Source organism: Amblyomma americanum, chromosome 1 (assembly GCF_052857255.1).
Source record: "Amblyomma americanum isolate KBUSLIRL-KWMA chromosome 1, ASM5285725v1, whole genome shotgun sequence".
In the NCBI taxonomy this organism is placed as follows: Eukaryota; Metazoa; Arthropoda; class Arachnida; order Ixodida; family Ixodidae; genus Amblyomma; species Amblyomma americanum.
The window spans coordinates 56,710,405-56,727,924 of NC_135497.1; the positions used below are offsets into that span (position 1 = coordinate 56,710,405).

The following is a 17,520-nucleotide window of genomic DNA, read 5'->3' on the forward strand; positions in this document are numbered from 1 at the left end:
TTCTGACCCGCTGGCCAGCGATTCCGAAGAGGAGGCAGGCGTCAGGCCCGACGCAGTTCAGGTTGTGCCAGCGGACGCCGAGCGTGTACGCAACGTCAACTGGTAAGCAGTGTTGTTGTGTTATTTTGCTGCTCTTTGTTTTCGTCCCAACTGCAGTGCCCGATATCTGCCATTATGTCAGTCACTACCAGTCAAGCATATCGCGGACAAAATTTAAACGAGGCAACCCCGCATGTTGTAGCTCGGTCTTTGCTGTTTGCGTAAATGATGCGTATATATTTGGTCGCGAGCACCCATTACGCCGTTTAGATGCCATTTCTCTCTTAACTGTTTGCACGTGTTCTCCCACGTATATGTACAGTGCCGTAGGCTTTGCGTGATTGAGGGTCATAATTTTGCCGCTCCAGCAAGCCATTCGCACACCTCTATTCGTCCCTTTTATTTCTTTGTTCGTGCTCCGTGAAACACACGATCTTGCGCTTGTCGCATGCTTCGCGGCGAGCGTGCGCTAATTCGAAAACTCGCAAAAACGTGGCCAATGCATGCACAAAGCGGCCTTTCCGAAATCGCCTTCGGCTCCGGGCGCGACGACTTGGAAGTGCATTTTTGCGTGCTGCAATAGTAGTAGTAATAATAACAATAATAACGACGTTTATCCTAGGTGTGAATGTGGCCGCTGTCGCGCCATGGACACCGTGCTCGAGTCTATGTGCTGCCGTGAAATCCCTGAAGTAGCTGCCCACATCCCCATGTGTGCGCTGTGCATCACCAGCAGCAGCATGTTTGTACTTGCACTGCAACTTGCATATTTGGCACTACTGGAAGACAGACCGGCCCTCGTCAATGCACCAGGGATCCACTAGGAACTGGATGTTGCATGTTCGATCATATATGAGAGGCACTTGCGATATTGTCATGCTCCACTGCTGTATGTTTCAATGATATTTGTCTCTTGCATTAAACTACACATTTGTCTTGATCTTCAAACCTAGCTTCGCCACCATTTCGCTTGCAGCTATACAGTTTGAATGCAGCCACCTTCATATGAACCAAGTTTTAAAGTTTCAGGACTGGTTGAAATTTTCGCAATCCTGACAGCAAGGCTGAAAGTAATGAAACTATATCTTCCTACATAATACCGCTACATACTCTCTTATTCTGTCTGTACACCTAGCCTGGCACCTCAATTTCTGGCACTTGCCACTGATATTGAACAACTAATGGAAAAACTGATTCAGGGTTCTGTAACGAACAGTTTTTTTGTGTTTTGCACATCACCATCATAACGCAGCGACTATTTTTTGCAGTCGTTGCAGGTACACGTACCGACAGTTAGTGCGCTGGATTTGGCGTCGCCTTGGGAGGAGGAATCGCAGAGTTCTGCCAAGCTGTGTCGTGGGATGAGAAATGCTTTCCCCGCACAGCGATACTGTGGGTTTCGCTACATGGAATAAATCGGTGTCAGAAATGAACTGCGCCCACTAAAGGTAACAAGGTGTACAATCATTTATTTCACATCAAAATGCACAGCAGAACAATGAACTCCAGGTAAAACAAAAAAATAAAATGTACATTAGTCTTAATTATTAGAAGTGATATTTTGGACAAATGTGTACTTTGTATAGATATACATATAGATACTTTGGGCTGGCCTAGCTACACATACAACATATGCATGAAATGCTGCCTTTAACAATACAACTGCCGAAATTCACCCCACAAAACAGGGCTTGTACCTGTGATAAAATATCACATTGCTCTGTAAACACTATGAATGAACACAGGCATTTTCATATGCAACAGTAAAATGGCAGAACAGCTATATCTGCATTAGCTCCCATGCATAAAGAGTGACCCCAGCCGAGCCAGTTTGTGCCAAGCATATGCGGGTACAATGACAGACATCGCTATACAATGGACTTCGTCAGTTGTAAGCACTTTTTGCAAATTCCTGAGAAGTGCATAAAGCCCACATACTGCGTCAGGGTACATGCCTTGCCTTCTGCAAAGCACTGATTATTATCATGTCAGCATTTCCTCAATATCAATGTTATCCAGACAAACCAGCTTCATAGAATCAAACCCTCTCCCATTATCTTTTTTTCTCCCATTTGCTCACCTCTGTTTGAAAGGAAAAGCAACCAAATGTTACCCTGATCAGCAGTACACTTATGAAGTTTTGTACAAGCAATACAGCACAACAACCTGAGTGCACTTCACACAAAGCAAATACGTGCACGTAATGAAGACTTGAGGGTTGGACAAGTTGCAGTGGGCTCATTTTTGAAGGACAAGGACAGCAGAAAGGTGACACTTGTGCTAATTGAATGAAGGTAATTTGGAAGAAGCAACAAATTACAGCTAAATTAAATTAAGCAGATGGAGGAAGAAAATGAGAAAGGGCTGGTAATAGTTGGCAGAAATTATGAACGATTACACAGAAACTGTTTGTGTGTATAAAGGAGCTTTCACTGTGAAAGGAACTTCCAAACTCAAGAAAGCCAGGGTGTAGTATCACTAGGAGCCTGTAGTGTTTTATAGTAAGAGGTGAGTTACGAAAACAATACTGAGTAACAAAAAGTGTTACTACTTTCAAATAACGCTAAGCATCCATTCTGGGGCTTCTTCTTGCAGCAGTATCAGGCCTTCCAGCAATAAAATTGAGCAGCAGGTAAGTGTTAAACTTTTCCAGGGATGTATCCCACTGCAGACTCGCTATAACAGGTGCAGGATTATGCACTGGGGCATCATCAGAGATATTCAATCACTGTATGAAAAAAAAAGCCAACCTTCAAGCTACTAGAAAATCAAGCACTGTGCAGTCTATACCTGTTTAAGATAGCCCACCCTAAATCATCTAGCCTAGATAAAACAAAAATCACCTGTGAGCAGCTGGGGCCATTACGTCAATATGTCAGGTCAAATGCATAGCCCATTTTACTCAGTGCTGCATGAGTGTTGTTTGCAGAGTTCGTGCCACATGTGCAAGAATATATAACTGCCAGACATGAAGGGCACTACGTGGTATTTGCAAGAATGTTTCAATTTTTTAAAGCTGTGCCAAACACTCATTAATTTCTCCATTGTTGCTCTTGTGGCACTATCAAGTTGACTTTTGCACTTGCAGAGCAGAAGGTAAACAATATTTTTTTGTTGCTGTTCTTGATCCTTATATGCCCTGTACACTAACCCCCCCCATGTGATACCCTCGAAAGAGAGCCTTTAGGGGCAAACTGACCAAATAAATAAAAAGTAAGATCTAAGTGCTTGCCGACCTTGCATTAAGAGATGAAAAAAGATAGGCTTCCCTAACCATTTGCAAACACTAAAGCCTAGAGTTCCACACCTGGTTTTAGTTGTCATTTTTTGCCTCCTTTTATTGTTATTTTGGCCGTTTACTTCATTTAATATTTTTCCACAATTTACTGCTTTTTCCAAAACATCTCCACCTGAAACTACTTGTGTTACCTTTTTGTCTTTTGTCATCAACTTTCTGCACTGCACAAATATAAACAACTTTCACAAAGACATGCTCCATAGCACCAGTCATCTTCGAGTCTGTAAGAAAAAGCCTTGGCCATCAGATGTGTAGCACTTATTCAACGTGACAATACAAAAAACGTAACACAGGAAGCAGGCCTTTACTTGGAGGGCTGAGCTGCATTATAAACGGTTAGATAAAACATACTTTTTACCCAACACCCTAAAATCTAAAAGAACCTGCTGATGCAGTACAATAAGCACGCATGCAGGACATTACTTCGGAAAGCATACACCTGTGGGACTTTCAGAGGCTATACTAAGCAAGGACATGAACACACACCAAAAGGATGACAGACTTCTGGAATTTTGATTGGACAGAACAATTTGCACAACGAAAACGGGGCAAAATGTCACTAAGCCTGTGACTGTGCAATCAACTTTACAACGAAAAAGAAAGCAAAAGACAGCTTTTATGAAGAGAGCAGCTATCATGCAGCTTAGACAAATTACTGTTTATAAGTGCTACTTCATCCTGAGCCCAACACATCCGGTCTTCTGTCGGTACTACTCAGACCGACTTTTTCTGTGGTCCTCCTACTTTTTACTGCTACGATTTTTCTTGTCTCTTAGGTCTGCTACAGCTGTTTGATTTTTAGAAAATGTTTGTGAAGCTTCAGCTGCAGAAAGTATTTGTGCTGTACTTGTATTTGCGTGTATTTGGGTCCTGCATCCACCATTCTGTGCAAATATTCACGCCTCATCCTTGGAGTGCTAAGGCTGAGCACCTAAAGGATCAAGTTACATGTCTCACTGAGCAGTTTTACTGCCTCTATAGAATGTACAAAAGCATAGCACAAGATTCTGCTGTCTTACACTCAATGAGTAAGAGGGAGTTCTGGCCAAGTTCAAACTACATAGTCTGCAACTTCGAACAACAGTTCAAGCCAAATGTTAAGTCTGCAAGCGTCCCTCGCACTTTGCAGTTGTCTTCTTCACAGCACTGATCCAGCGTGGCTGGCTGCTATGCTACACTAGAAGATATTGCTTCTACAACAGCTGCAGCCAAACTGTTTTATTCCAGCCGCTGTGCATCTCTTCGTTTAGTTCTTCACCTCACAACGCACGGCACTAACATGCCACCACAAGGCCTCCCCCTCAGGAGACAGAGTCGTCCCAGCAGTCTTCCGGCTAGGTGAAAGAGGGCAGAGAGATGTCTTGTTGAGAAAAAGTGGAAAGAGAAGTGAGAGGGCAGCTGATGAAGGAAGCATGGTGTTGTCGATGTGGGCAAACTTTATGTGGTTGAGGGGGGTGACTGTGTCATAACTGATGACACACGGCATTTTCTCGCCCCGCACGACGACGAGATGGGGTCCAGTATAGGGTGCCTGAAGCAGATGGCAAGCACAATCCACAAATAAGAAAACATAGGCGCTGGCTCTAAGATCACAGTGAATAAAAGTCAGCTTGCACTGGTGAGCACGTGTCGGACAGGCGGTGGTACGGGACAGGAGAGAGGTTAGACGTTCCATATAAAGTATTCCAGGACAGGACAGACAATGCTTTGGGCAGGCGGGCACACAAAATCAGCTGGTAGACGCAACGATCCACCATAGACGAGATGAGAAGGGGCACATTCGAGAACTCCCTTGATGGCCGTACTAAGATCTAAAAGGACAACTGACAAGGAAGTGGCAATGCCTTCGGCTGCATGTAACCTCCTGACTGAACTGTTGGCTTGCGGGCGGTAAGCTGTAGTTTTCAGGAGGATGATGCCGAGAAGCTGGGTCAAACTGGCGATAAGTGCGGACTCGAAGTGGCGGCCTCGGTCGGTGATGATCTCTGCTGGCACACCGAAACAGGCAATCCACATGGAAATGAGCGCGGAGGCATCCGTTTCCACAGTGATGTCCGGTATAAGACTGGCTTCCAGCCAGCGCGTAAAACAGTGAATTATGGTGAGTATATAATGGTAACTGTGCGATGATGGCAATGGTCCGACCAGATCGATGTGAATAACTGCAAAATGGGAGTCCGGAGGCTGGAAACTTCCTAGCGGGGTCATAGTGTGACAATAAATTTTGCACTGCTGGCAGGCAACAAGGCACGCCAGAGCCCAGATGTGAACGTCGGGGTTGAGGCCAGGCGAGACGAAATGCTCCGCAACAAGATGCTGAGAGGCACGGATAACGAGATAAGAAAGGTGGTGAACATCACTGAGAAGGGTGCGGCGTGGAGGCTTCACGTCGCAAATAATGTCGACTCCAGGATCAGGACAATGTACAGGGCGTAGGTGCAAGGATGATGAACAAACTGCTTGAAGGTCTTCGTCCTGCTGTTGATAACGGGCCAGGACTTCCAGGGTAAAAGAAGGTGTTTGCAAGAAAGATGCGTGGCTGAGGGTATCGGCAGAAATGTTATGGGCCCCCTTGATGTGCCGGATGTCAGTGAAAATTCCAACAGGAAGCTAAATGTCGAGTTTTCGTGGGTGAGTAGGTGGTCTCGGATGAAGAGAAAGCGCTCGTGAGTGGTCTGTGAAGATTACAAAAATTCAGCCATTCATGAAGAAACGCAAGTGTTTCATAGCGATGTATGCCACATGCAGCTCACAGCCAAGAGCACTGTACTGCTGCTCTGAAATGAGAGCTTCTTTGAAAAAAAACCGAGAAGACACCACTCACTGTCAAGAAATAGCTCCGGGACGCCGCCAACAGCGGAACCTGAAACTGACCGTGATGCTCGTGGGTGCGTTGTGTGGCAGGTGAACTAGAAGGGTAGTAAAGGTGAGACGCTCCTTGACAGCAATGAAAGCAGCATTGGCAGCCTCGATCCAGGTGAAAGCAGGTGCCTTTGGGTTGGCCAACTAAAGTAAACTTTTGAGCGGTTGCAGAATGGCAGCACATCCAGGAATGAAACATCTGTAGTAGCTGACGAGGCCAACGAAAACGCTGGAGCTGACATAGTGAGTCTGTCTGGGGGGGAGGGGGGGGAATCCGCGACTGCCTTGTTCTTGTTTGGAAGAGGTTGGATACTGTGGGCGTCGATGAAATGCCTGAGGAATGCCAAGGATGAAACTCCAAACGCACATTTGTCAGTGTTAAGATTGAGTCCGCGGTCGGCAAAACATTCGAAGACGAGGCGCAGATGATGGAGATGCTCGGTGGGAGAGGAACTAACGATGAGGACATCATCGATGTGTGTGAATACGAATGAAAAACCTCGAAGAATGATGTCAATGAAACACTGGAAGGTTTGCGCTGCATTTCGTAGCCAAAAGGCATCCTCATGCATATCTATTAGGTGCCATACAATTCTTATGCAGTAAAAGGAGTTAGATCATCAAAGCATGCTGTGGTCATGACTGTACATCTAACACTACTCAAGCTAAAACACTAACTCTAGAACAAATACAAAAAGAATGGTAAAGCGGTGTGAATAATATATTCATGGCAGCAAGTAAATTAGCAGAATCTAAAAGATACCACACAGACATACTAAATTTTCAGCACAGAGTGCTTGAAAACATATTTAAAGAAAGAATATATAATGTCCACATTTACAATAGCAGAAATCCAGGCATTAATTTTTAAGAAGGGAGTTTGGTCTTGAAAAAATTTTATTAATGAAGTCACAGTTTAGAAACCTTCAGGGAACATGTATTTTTGTGTGCGATTCTAAATATTACATTTATTATCATGCAAAACAATTCCTTGAGCACTTATGTAATTTTTATGAATGTATCTTGTGAAGAGCTTTGAAAAAAATTTGCTGTGGGAAACTTGCTGATATGTATGCCATTGGGTTTTCTTGATACTATGGAATGCAATAAGGGTAAAATTGTCTTCCTGCCTATCATAGAACTTAAGTTATAGGGTTTTCAAATTGTTGCTTCAGAAATGCGAAGAAAAGTATGTACTCTTGTTTCTTAAGTGGCAGCTTCAATACCCTATAACTCAAGTTCTATATTAGCCAGGATGATAATTTTACCCTTATTGCATTCCTTAGTATCAAGAAGACCTAATGGCATACATTTCAGCAATTTTCCTACGGAAAATTTTCTTCCAAACTCTTTGCAAAATAACTGCATAAAAATTATATAAGTGCCCAAGAAATTGTTTTACATGAAATTAAATTACATATTTAGAATCAGCATGCAAAAATACATGTTTCCTGAAGATTTCATAATTATTACTACATTAATAAAATTTTGTTTTTAAGACCAGGCTCCCCCCTTAATCATGCAAACCTTATACTCAGCTGGGAACAAGATGTCCTTTTGGATTCTGTCGTATGTGCACTTTGAAAAGGAGCAAATGCCGGCATTCTCCACGAGTCGCAGGGGCTCTGTTGGGCTGCATCTTGTGAACAAAATGGCAGCGGCCAGAAGCACGTTGTCATGTCCAATCTGCCTCTGTGTTGGCTGGCTATACCACTTTGTGCTGGGCATATTTGGACACGTTGTCACCACGACAAGAGAGCCGATGACCTAGAAAAACACACACAGGCAAGGTTAAACAATTAATGATGGTAGGAAGATATAAAACAGCATATTTAGCTTATTACTATCATCAACTGAGAAAAGATTACTGCAACCGCTGCAATGGATAAGTGAGACTCAGTTACACACCTTCAGTGAAGATTGTGCTGGGTGATGGCACTTCCTGCAGAGATTGGTGGGTTGCAGCAAGCAGTCCTCATAAACAATGAACCTCCGAGGTGGTGATGGTTCAGGGGAAGAGCTGCAGGCAGTTTAGTACTGTCATATAAATAATCAAACAATATGCTCAATGTACAACTACCATAAACTCTAAAGAATGATCACCATCAGGTGCTACTACAAAAATAATTGCATGTTGATGTTACACACAGGTTCTACTGAAGCAAATTTGGCCATTAACGAAGATGCCTACATGCTGCTGAGCTTTTATGTGTGCCTATGCCTTGCTTATTAATACACTTACGCTGCTGAGGTGTCCAAACTTGGTAAGCGCTGTCATGAGGATTCTCTTCAAATGTTGCAGACAAACCGTCCCAGTTTGACGACGAACACCTCGGAGCTGTGTTCTCTTGCAGCATAATATCAGAAACTGTGAGGTCTGTCTGAGATTCTGCAATTGGGAGGAGAATTAAGAGCAACGTGCAATTGCAAACACTGCGAAAGTAATCGGCCAGAAAGGCAGAGTTGTACCACAGATGAGCTGTGCGTGTGTCTAGTATCAGAGATGCATTGCATTGGTGTACCTCGACTGTTCAGTGCAAAGAAACCAGCCTATTGTGTCCATACTTGTAGGTTTACACCACAAAAGCATATGATTTCTCCTTCTTGAGGCATAGTACAATGGTTTCCAACTGCTGGAAAACATTGAACTTTTATTGCTGAGGCTGCTCCCTGGTAATGGTCAACTGAATAACTAGCTCACTTACAGCTACTTTAAAAGAAACTTATGTCTGGCTCGCCAACAGTAAACCACCTTGACGTTTCTCTCAGAGAAGAGTGCTGCTCAACAAACAATTCACATAATTGTTACAGGATTCCAAAGAAGACCTCACGCTAGTGTGCTTGCTGGTTTGGTTTATGGACGTCCCAAAACGACTCAGGCTATAAAGAACGCCGTAGTGGAGGACTCCAGAAAATTTCAACCATCTGGGGTTGCTTAATGTGCACCGACATCGCAAAGTACATGGGCCTCTAGCATCTCGCCTACATCGAAATGCGACTGCTGAGGCCCGGATCGAACATTTATATTTCGGGTCAGCAGCCGGGCTAATGACTACATCTTTAGTATTCTTTCCAAGAACGAAAAGAATGTTACGATAGAAAATCACATGTAATGGCACAATAATGTATAATTAGTGCTGCGGTTACAGAGATTAACAGCACCAACTGCTTTGAAAATCGCAATGCACGCTTTACAATATGTTTCTTATTTTTGAAAAAGGAGACAAGTACTCCTTTGCATAGATACCAGCTTCCTGTGTTGCATGCCCTGTTTGCACACCAACACTTTTCGTTTTAGGCATAAATGCCATGTGCATAGCTTTCCATGCCACTGGGGCTGTGCCTGAACCTGTGCATCAGACTTGGTAGGTGTAGGTTTTTCTGGCACTGTGAGAAGCGGTGCTGCTTGGCCAAGGGTAAGTGCTAAAATTGAAATAAAATGAACAAAATTGTGCATGGAAACTAATGGCAAGGCTTCAGAGTACACAAACAGGCATTTATACAGATAGGCCATGACAAACTTATGCTAGACAGTCATACAGGCTCTTTGTCAAGTGCTTGCCCTAAAACCCATGTATCAAGATTTGATATGTACAAGCAAACAATGGATGAATCAATGGTTTCCGAGGGCCTTCACTGAAACAGGGTTGTAGTGGATGCCAATATGCTTTGTATTTTTTTTAATTCTAAGCTAATCAATCTGTGTAACTTTTATTTCAGGTAGAAATCTCGCTATTGTTTAAGTTATCCCAAATCTGAATCCTGATCTTGTATCACTAGGTCATTGCACTGCTTTTAAGCGGACAACCTTGCAACTGTCTCTGGATAGTGCCAACGATGGACGTTTCACATTACTTTCATTACTTCTGAAGCCTGTACATGTATCAATTCTGGATGACTACTGCCACATCCTAGGAGGATAGACCATTTGTTTTCTTAAATTACCCTCAATTTCCTTAATTAGTTATCTTTCTGTAGCTGCGATTGCCATTTGAAACAGTAGGGCTCAGCATCCTGAATTATCATGGAATGATTCTTTCCCAATTTTCCTTTTCTATTTCCTATGCAAGCCCACAGCCTTCCTTTCCGACTCTGTTTAAAGTTCTTTACTTCTGTTTCAGTTGACCGCATACTAGTTTTGTATTCATTTCCTTCCATTTTGAGTCAAGGCTGTTTTTATTGATGCCTGAACGCCTTAAGTGACAATGTTTTCACCTGATTTATAACACCATTCCTCACACAAAATTTTACTCTGCATTTCTCATCTTGTACAGCATCATTTTAAGTTTCACAGTGAGCACCCAATGCTGGTATTCCAACAACACTGCGGTTCATTTCAGGAAACTTGTACAAATTTAAGCTGCTTAAATGCCTGTCTTGCTATGTTATAAGTCAACAAGGAAGGAAACTGCAGGTATGGCAATTGGTGTGCTTCAAATATAATGAGCAAAAACCTCCTAGATCTATACTGGAGTGCATCGCACAGACATAATGTCCAACTCTGCACTTTGGTAGTCAACAATTAGTCTATGAAGTGCACAAAATGAAAGTAGCGCTACACGACTAATAAGCTTCCTAGTACGCCAAGCCACTCCCAACAGTGCTCCAAGGCGTCCATGTGTTGTGCTGTACAATATTGAGAAGGTAGAGGTTTCTGCCCGGGTTTCTGGCTTATTTCTTTTGCCCTTAGGCACTGCACTTTCAAAACTAAGGTCCGGCACCACTCTTTCTATCATAATTCCTCTCAGTCATTCATTCCTATTGCACCCACTTAGAAGTGCTGGAGACTAACCATACAGTAGCTCAGTAACAATGCTTACAATGTCAGGAGCAATTTCTGCTGCATGAATGTATTGCAGTGCTAAGCTCCTTATTACCACCTGCTACCTGTATTACCAAAATACGCTTGGGAGAGAGGGAGAGAGGAAAACCGATTTTTGGGCTCGAGGGCGGTTCATTTTATTTAACCGTAGAGCTTGCGGCGGCGTTCCGTGCACAGCACAATAGCGGAAGCCGGTGGTTGGGCAGAGGTAGAAACAGCGAGGTCATCTTCATACGAAGCTCTAGTCAAGTCGCGGCGTCCACACCAGGTTCCAGTACCATTTATTTTGCGTCCTTTTTGTGCGTTTTCGGGGCTACTGTGATCTTTAGATAAGCAGCCAACCAAAACGTCAATTTCCGGCACCATGAGAAAACCCAAGTAAACCAGATCATCGAAAAATGCCAACCTGTGCTCGAAGACGAGAAGTCTGGAGTCTCGCCTAAGCCCGCGTACTCACAGGAGTCAGGAACCCCGCTGACACCATCGACGACGCACTGCGCAAAAATTTTGCACAAGCTGGCGCTGCAGCACGAACATGCACACCAACAGACATCATTGAGAAAGCATGCGATACACACCTGATGCTTTGGCACTCTTGGTCCGCTCTGTCAGCCCTCCGCAGCGAGAAGACGCTGCGCTGCTGCGAGGTAGTACAACGCTGGCATGGCGCCAGGGCTCAGGAAACGTTTTGCTCGAATGCCGAATCCGGCGAGGTATGGCAGGTTGCATTCGTAGCTGCTGTTGTCAAAGTGTAGCGAGCACATAACACTGTATACTTGCTCGGAGTCCAATAGTGGCGCCCAGCTGCACGCACAAAATCTATCCAGGCTTGTTTCTGCGCGGCATCCCGAGAAAATTTATGTAACGCCTCTTCGGTGTCGGACTTGCTGAGGCAAAAGTCAACAACGCACGAAACCGGAGGCATGGCGATTGGTGTGCCTAGAAGCTCACTGTGCGCGTAAACTAAAACACAAGCAGGACTGCGTGACTGGCGGGCTCACTACAACAGCATGCGTTGAATCGTTGGTCGTGAGTCGCAGTCGTGAGCGTTGAGGAAAAGGAAGATTCGCGGGCAAGGCAAGGTAGATGTACAGAGAGAAGGAGCAGACTTAGATAAACAAACTGGGAGAGTGGCTAGAAGGCTAGACATGTCTCCAGCACAGTTGCTGCTTTCCGACAGTTTGAAAAGGTTGCTAACTAAAAGATGCCTAAATGCTGCTTGAAACTGCCGGCAAGACGAGTTGCTGTTCGATCCAGATTTCGACCTAACAATAGCAAAGGTGTTTTCAAGTGCATCCTGGTTCAGGTGCCTGGTAAGGAGGTATGTCAAACCATAGCGAGAGGCCAGGTGGTTCCATAACAGCAGCACAGCCCTCATAGTTTGGCAGAAGCCACGGATGCAAAGAGGCTGCCGCGCACAGCCTAGAACTTCGATGTTTTCGAAAACTGCAATACACTCTTCCAAAAACTCTTCATGCACAGATCCTGCACAAATTGCAGATGCATACGGAGACTTTCCCCGCTTCTGTGAAGTATTTAGACTGTCAAAGAGTCTATCGATCCTCTCAACAAATCTGGCTGTGTGGATAGCCTCTGATGGCAACTGTTGGAATGTTACCAATGTGCACAATGCAGCAGCGCAATGATTGCTGAATACCTGTGCTGCGAGTTTCACAGACATCTTCGAAGCAAAAGTTAAATTAAAGTGCCGGGCACTCAACTTTGGGATGGACCGAATTTGCATTTCTCGATCCTTCTCATAAGCCTGTCGTATGTACGAGCTTTTAATTGTGTCACTGCCTACCCTGAAGTCATACTTGAAGAGCATATTGCGCAAGCACTTGAGCAAATGCGGTGGATCAAAAATAAAGAAAAGCGGTTCACCACTCACACTTAAGTACAGCTTTTCAGGGGTCACAAGTTTCGAAAACAGAGAAACATTTTGGTTCCCCTGATCACAAACCACAGCCACAGGCTGCAATCCAGCTCCAACCAACATTTTGTGGCATTTGAAGAGGAGGTCATACAGAACAGTTGCAGGCGCTGCCTTATCTGCAAAGAAGTAGCCAAGAGGCTGCTTCCACAGCGTACATATTCCTTTGGCCATGAACACAAGCGCCTTGTTTGCAAGATTTGGACCTTGTGCTGCACTGTACTCTTCAAGGCCTTCAAATCTGTCCGGCACTGGATTGTACGACAGCTCCTTTGAAACATGCATTTCATCAAAAATTATGGTGCAAGCCCTGTCTTGCCGTGGAAAAGACTCTGCCCGTTTCTCGATCAAATCAAAAACATCAGGATAAAATCCAACCCTCAATGGTACGCGTGCAAGCCACAGCTGCAGTGACCTAACAGATGGAAGTTTCAGGAGTTTCCTGCAATATCTAACCTTTTGGGCTGTGGAAGTATAAACCTAAAGCAAAGGTTTTGTTTTGGCTGCACCATCGACGGCCAAACCTGCTGACATTGTGCATCTTTAACTGAGCTTCAACAAAAGCAGCAACAGCTGGTGTTAAATGCTCACGCAGACTATCTACCAATTCGGCAGTGGTCTTCATGCGACGGCGCTGAAGCAGCAGTCCTTGCAGCCTCTTGTTGCGGTTACGCAGCTGCCTGAGCTTGGCTCGAAGTTTCTGCAGTGGCCGCCTTTCATTGATGGGGCTGGTGAAAGATCCTGCAACGTACAGAGTCGACAGAAGAGCAATAAGTTGCTACGTCAGGTTTAGTCATAGCTGCATGTAATCCTGTAGCACCAAAAAGTGCGCAATATTGCGAAAGCGTTGTAAAATTGCTAACCTTCACAAGAAAGAGGCGAACTGCTGAACGGAGCTCCTGGTGACAGATCAGCACTCGCTGACAGTGTTGCGGCCACCCCTGCCGTGCCAGGTTCCAGAGATGAAGCGCTTGCTTCAGTGCTTGGTCCTGCATATGTGTGGTCAGCTGCGCCCACAGAGTATAAAGAACAAAATATAGTGACAGCACAGTTCTGACAGGGAAGCCAGCAACCCAACAATGCACAAATAATAACTAAGCGCCACAGGCGGAATTAACGCTTACACTGAACCATTATGAAGCCACTGGCGTGGGAACAAGCTTGGTTCAACGTAGAACCAGTAGGGCTGGTACCATCTGCATCTGCACAGCGCACAGACAAGGAATTGTAGCATATTTCTGAGCCATACCTCCTCAGGCTGTTCGAGCAGATACGAAATAACAATCACCTTTTTGGAAGAGTAGCAGCGACTGGGACGACCGACTCTGGACGTACCCCTTGGAAACAGGTTCACCGGAGACAGCAGCTATCATAGGAAGCAGTCCAATGAGCTTTCAGTCGTCACCATTTTCAAGAGATTTATGTCAGTTATGCATACAACCCTGCTCACCTGGTTCTCCAGCCCGGCGCACTGATGCCGAAGTTTCGCTCGGAGATTGTGAACAGTCCATGTCGCTGCTGCATTCGCTTGAGGTGTCTGAAATGGCAACATTATTGCGGAGAGAAAAGAGAATTCAGTACCTTTATAGTAAATAATTTCCAAAGAACTATAGCTTCCACAGCATGCGGTTCACATTGTCATCACTCTAGAAAGAAAAATGCTTATCCAATGAAATAAAATTCTGTTTACCACCCTTAATCGTTAGGCACATTAGTTTGATGTCATCAGCAGCTGTGGAGCACCAGTAAATCATTTGCAATCTTCATATGCTATGTTTTACTTTGAAGAGTGCGAAATTCGCCTATCACACAAACAACGATAGCTCGCAAATCAAGTAATGTGCCCCATATTGTTTACAGATTTATGCAGGTCAGCCTATGGCCTACGCAATGAGATGCAACAAGAATGAATTCGTAAGCAATTATCGCAAAAAATAAAAACCTGTACAAACATTGGCTTTCGCTAGCATGAATATTGAGGTAAAAGGCAACAACACAAACAATTATTAGTGCATTTCTATAATCGTTCAGTGCATGCTTTGATACATAACACATGAGCACACAATATCTCGAGAAGCTTTTCACCAAGCGTACCTTGCCCAAGTCGGCATAAGATTGAATCCTGATAAGACTGAAGATGAAAAAAGAAGCTCTGCATACAAGAAAGCAAAGTTCTGGAGTACTAAAATTCATCAAACATTTAGGAAGGCTCACCCTTTTTTCCCCCTCACTTCTTTTGAGCTATCAAAGGAAGGACGAGAATGCCCTCTGGACACGACAGGGACCGTTCATGAGACAAGGTTTCACGGTGAATATGAAAGATTCAACTCCCACTTGCTGCAAAACATGTAGAGTCGCCTGGTTTCCGTTGCTGAAGTGGCTAGCGGCATCAAACAGCCTGAACCGGAAGACTGACAGACTCACGTTAAGATCCTTTGGAGCCCTTTGCCATACCAGACTACCGAATATCCCACTTCCATTATCCTTTTTTTTACCGGAAATATCAGGCAAGAGTATTCACACAGTCAGTGTACTTTTTCCGCACCCGTGCCTAGAAATTCGCTTGAGCACCCTTCGCCTACTAAGCTTGTGCCATTAGCTTACCACAAGCACAAACCTAATTCTATGCTATGTTGGACATTTGTCACGAACCTCACATACAGTGTACAGTGCATACAAGAGACGTAAAACGAATATTATATATATATATATATATATATATATATATATATATATATATATATATATATATATATATACACACACACACGATGTGTATAGAATTATATGTGCTCACGTGAAAGCGATACTTCCATTTTCGTTTTCGCTTAGCAGGGTGCAGGTAAAAATTTACTGTAATTTTTAAAGCCGCAAGACAGATACATAATTCGTTTTGCAAAAGACGCTAGACTGTTTACGGTTACGACAAAAAGGAAAAATTTCATTTTTTCACAAAACCTGACATTTCAAGAGCGGCGAATGCCTTAAAAGTTTGATAACAAAAATTACCGGCAATGCTTGCTCGAGTAGGCAAAGCATCGTGTCACAGCCTTCCTGACGGCAGATACACAGATGGTTCGAAGTGCCTCGAGCAAATCCTGAGTTCTCGTAGCTGCGACGGCGCCTTCTTCTCCAGGCTGACGTTGCGGCAGAACTGCGCCCACGCTCGGCACCTGGACGTGATGCAACATGCACGTTAGATACAACTGCGCCAAAAGGAATACGCATACTCGAAACGCCAATGCGTCATTATTCCTGTCACTGCTAACTGCAGTAAATTATACTTGCATTACATCTGAACTATGGTAGTAAATGCTCGCGCCAAGCTCTCTGCGCCCCAGAGTGCGGTAACGCTCATCCTCATGCCACGCGGCTAGCTGCTTTTCTAAGCTCAACGAGTGACGAGAGTGAAGTGCGTTTAAAATTACCCTGACAGTCATGTATATGTAGGACAGCAATACCAAGGCAGGCAATAACTCCTGCTGAGCGAATCCAGTTAAAGCCTCCTCAAAGCCGCGCACATACACGAGGCTGAGTTTCGATACTCCCAGCTGCGAGGGGATCCTCAAATTGGCTTCATGGTTTTGCAGAACTAAACAATGTCGTACTCAGAGCTGTCAGGTAGCAAACTTTGTTCTAAATGGGCCTCCCGGTCAGTAGCGTGCACGTGGTTGCTCCTGAGAGCCCGGTGTGAAGTTCACGTTGGTGATAGTCAGCTGCATGAAACTCACTATAAATTAGAAAAATGTGGGCCTCTTTCGCACACCTCAGCACTGAAAGTGTGTGCCCTGCAGTGTAGTACATAAATATCCCCGAAAACATGAAGCCAAGTACGCACGAACGGGTTACAGCTATGAAACACGAGCGAACAGCCCGGCGAAACCATATCGAAGCTATCGCGCATACCTAGAGCAGACGACACTGTCAAGAGCTCACCTGTGAAAGTCCAGCGGGAATCGGTGTAGCGTGACACCAATGGTACTATCCACGCTGTCGCAGTGTACCACGGAGCATCGTTTCTTCACATGCCGCAAGCTCATCTTGAAATGAAGTGCTAAGCGCTTCAAAACAAGAGCGCGAAGCGTGCAAAGACGGAAAAAGACTTCGCACTGGCCGCACGCCGAAGGAAACGACAAAACCGAGAAAACTGCCGCAGCGGTGCAGCGGGGTGCAAATCTTACCGAACGGTGACAAAGAAGCGACGTGCAAGGACGACGAAAACGTCGCAAAAGGAGCATTTTGAGACCGGCGAGCTAAATTTATACGCTTTACCAGGCGCGCCATCGCAGACAGCTGGCGATAAGAAATCGCTTCGTAAGCTCCCGCCACTGTGGCCGGGTTAGCCGGGGTATCGAAACAAGGCCTGCAAAGACGCGCTGTAATGCACCGCACACTCATGAATAGGGGGCAGGTCAAGAGTGTTGCAAAAATACAAAATTTGCCAGGTTTTAATAAAATGACTTACCTCTTTCATAAAACAAGGTGCTAATATATTTTTTTTTCTAGCGGCAGATTACCTTCCAATTTTGTAGCTTTATCATTTCTTTATATGAGTGTTTTGCCCCC

General features: G+C 44.6%; 1 protein-coding gene across 5 annotated transcripts; it reads right to left on the reverse strand.

Annotated features, from left to right (window-relative positions):
- Positions 1–1,474: 1,474 nt before the first annotated feature.
- On the reverse strand, positions 1,475–17,305 carry LOC144112848 (uncharacterized). Of its 5 annotated transcripts, none has more exons than XM_077645661.1 (12): positions 16,891–17,302; positions 15,964–16,127; positions 14,405–14,491; positions 14,243–14,320; positions 14,079–14,156; positions 13,818–13,961; positions 13,559–13,695; positions 11,600–11,759; positions 11,428–11,515; positions 8,442–8,588; positions 8,108–8,219; positions 1,475–7,966 (listed from the first exon to the last, which is right to left on the reverse strand). In XM_077645661.1, exons 3-9 carry the CDS (start codon positions 14,463–14,465, stop codon positions 11,484–11,486), a joined length of 690 nt encoding a protein of 229 aa, XP_077501787.1. In that variant the 5' UTR covers positions 14,466–14,491; positions 15,964–16,127; positions 16,891–17,302; the 3' UTR covers positions 1,475–7,966; positions 8,108–8,219; positions 8,442–8,588; positions 11,428–11,483. The 5 variants fall into 5 exon arrangements, with proteins under 5 accessions (XP_077501787.1, XP_077501789.1, XP_077501788.1 ...); XM_077645662.1 differs by having other exon boundaries at positions 1,477–4,868; positions 7,739–7,966; positions 15,964–17,302; XM_077645663.1 differs by lacking the exons at positions 15,964–16,127; positions 16,891–17,302 and having other exon boundaries at positions 14,405–15,065.
- Positions 17,306–17,520: the final 215 nt, after the last annotated feature.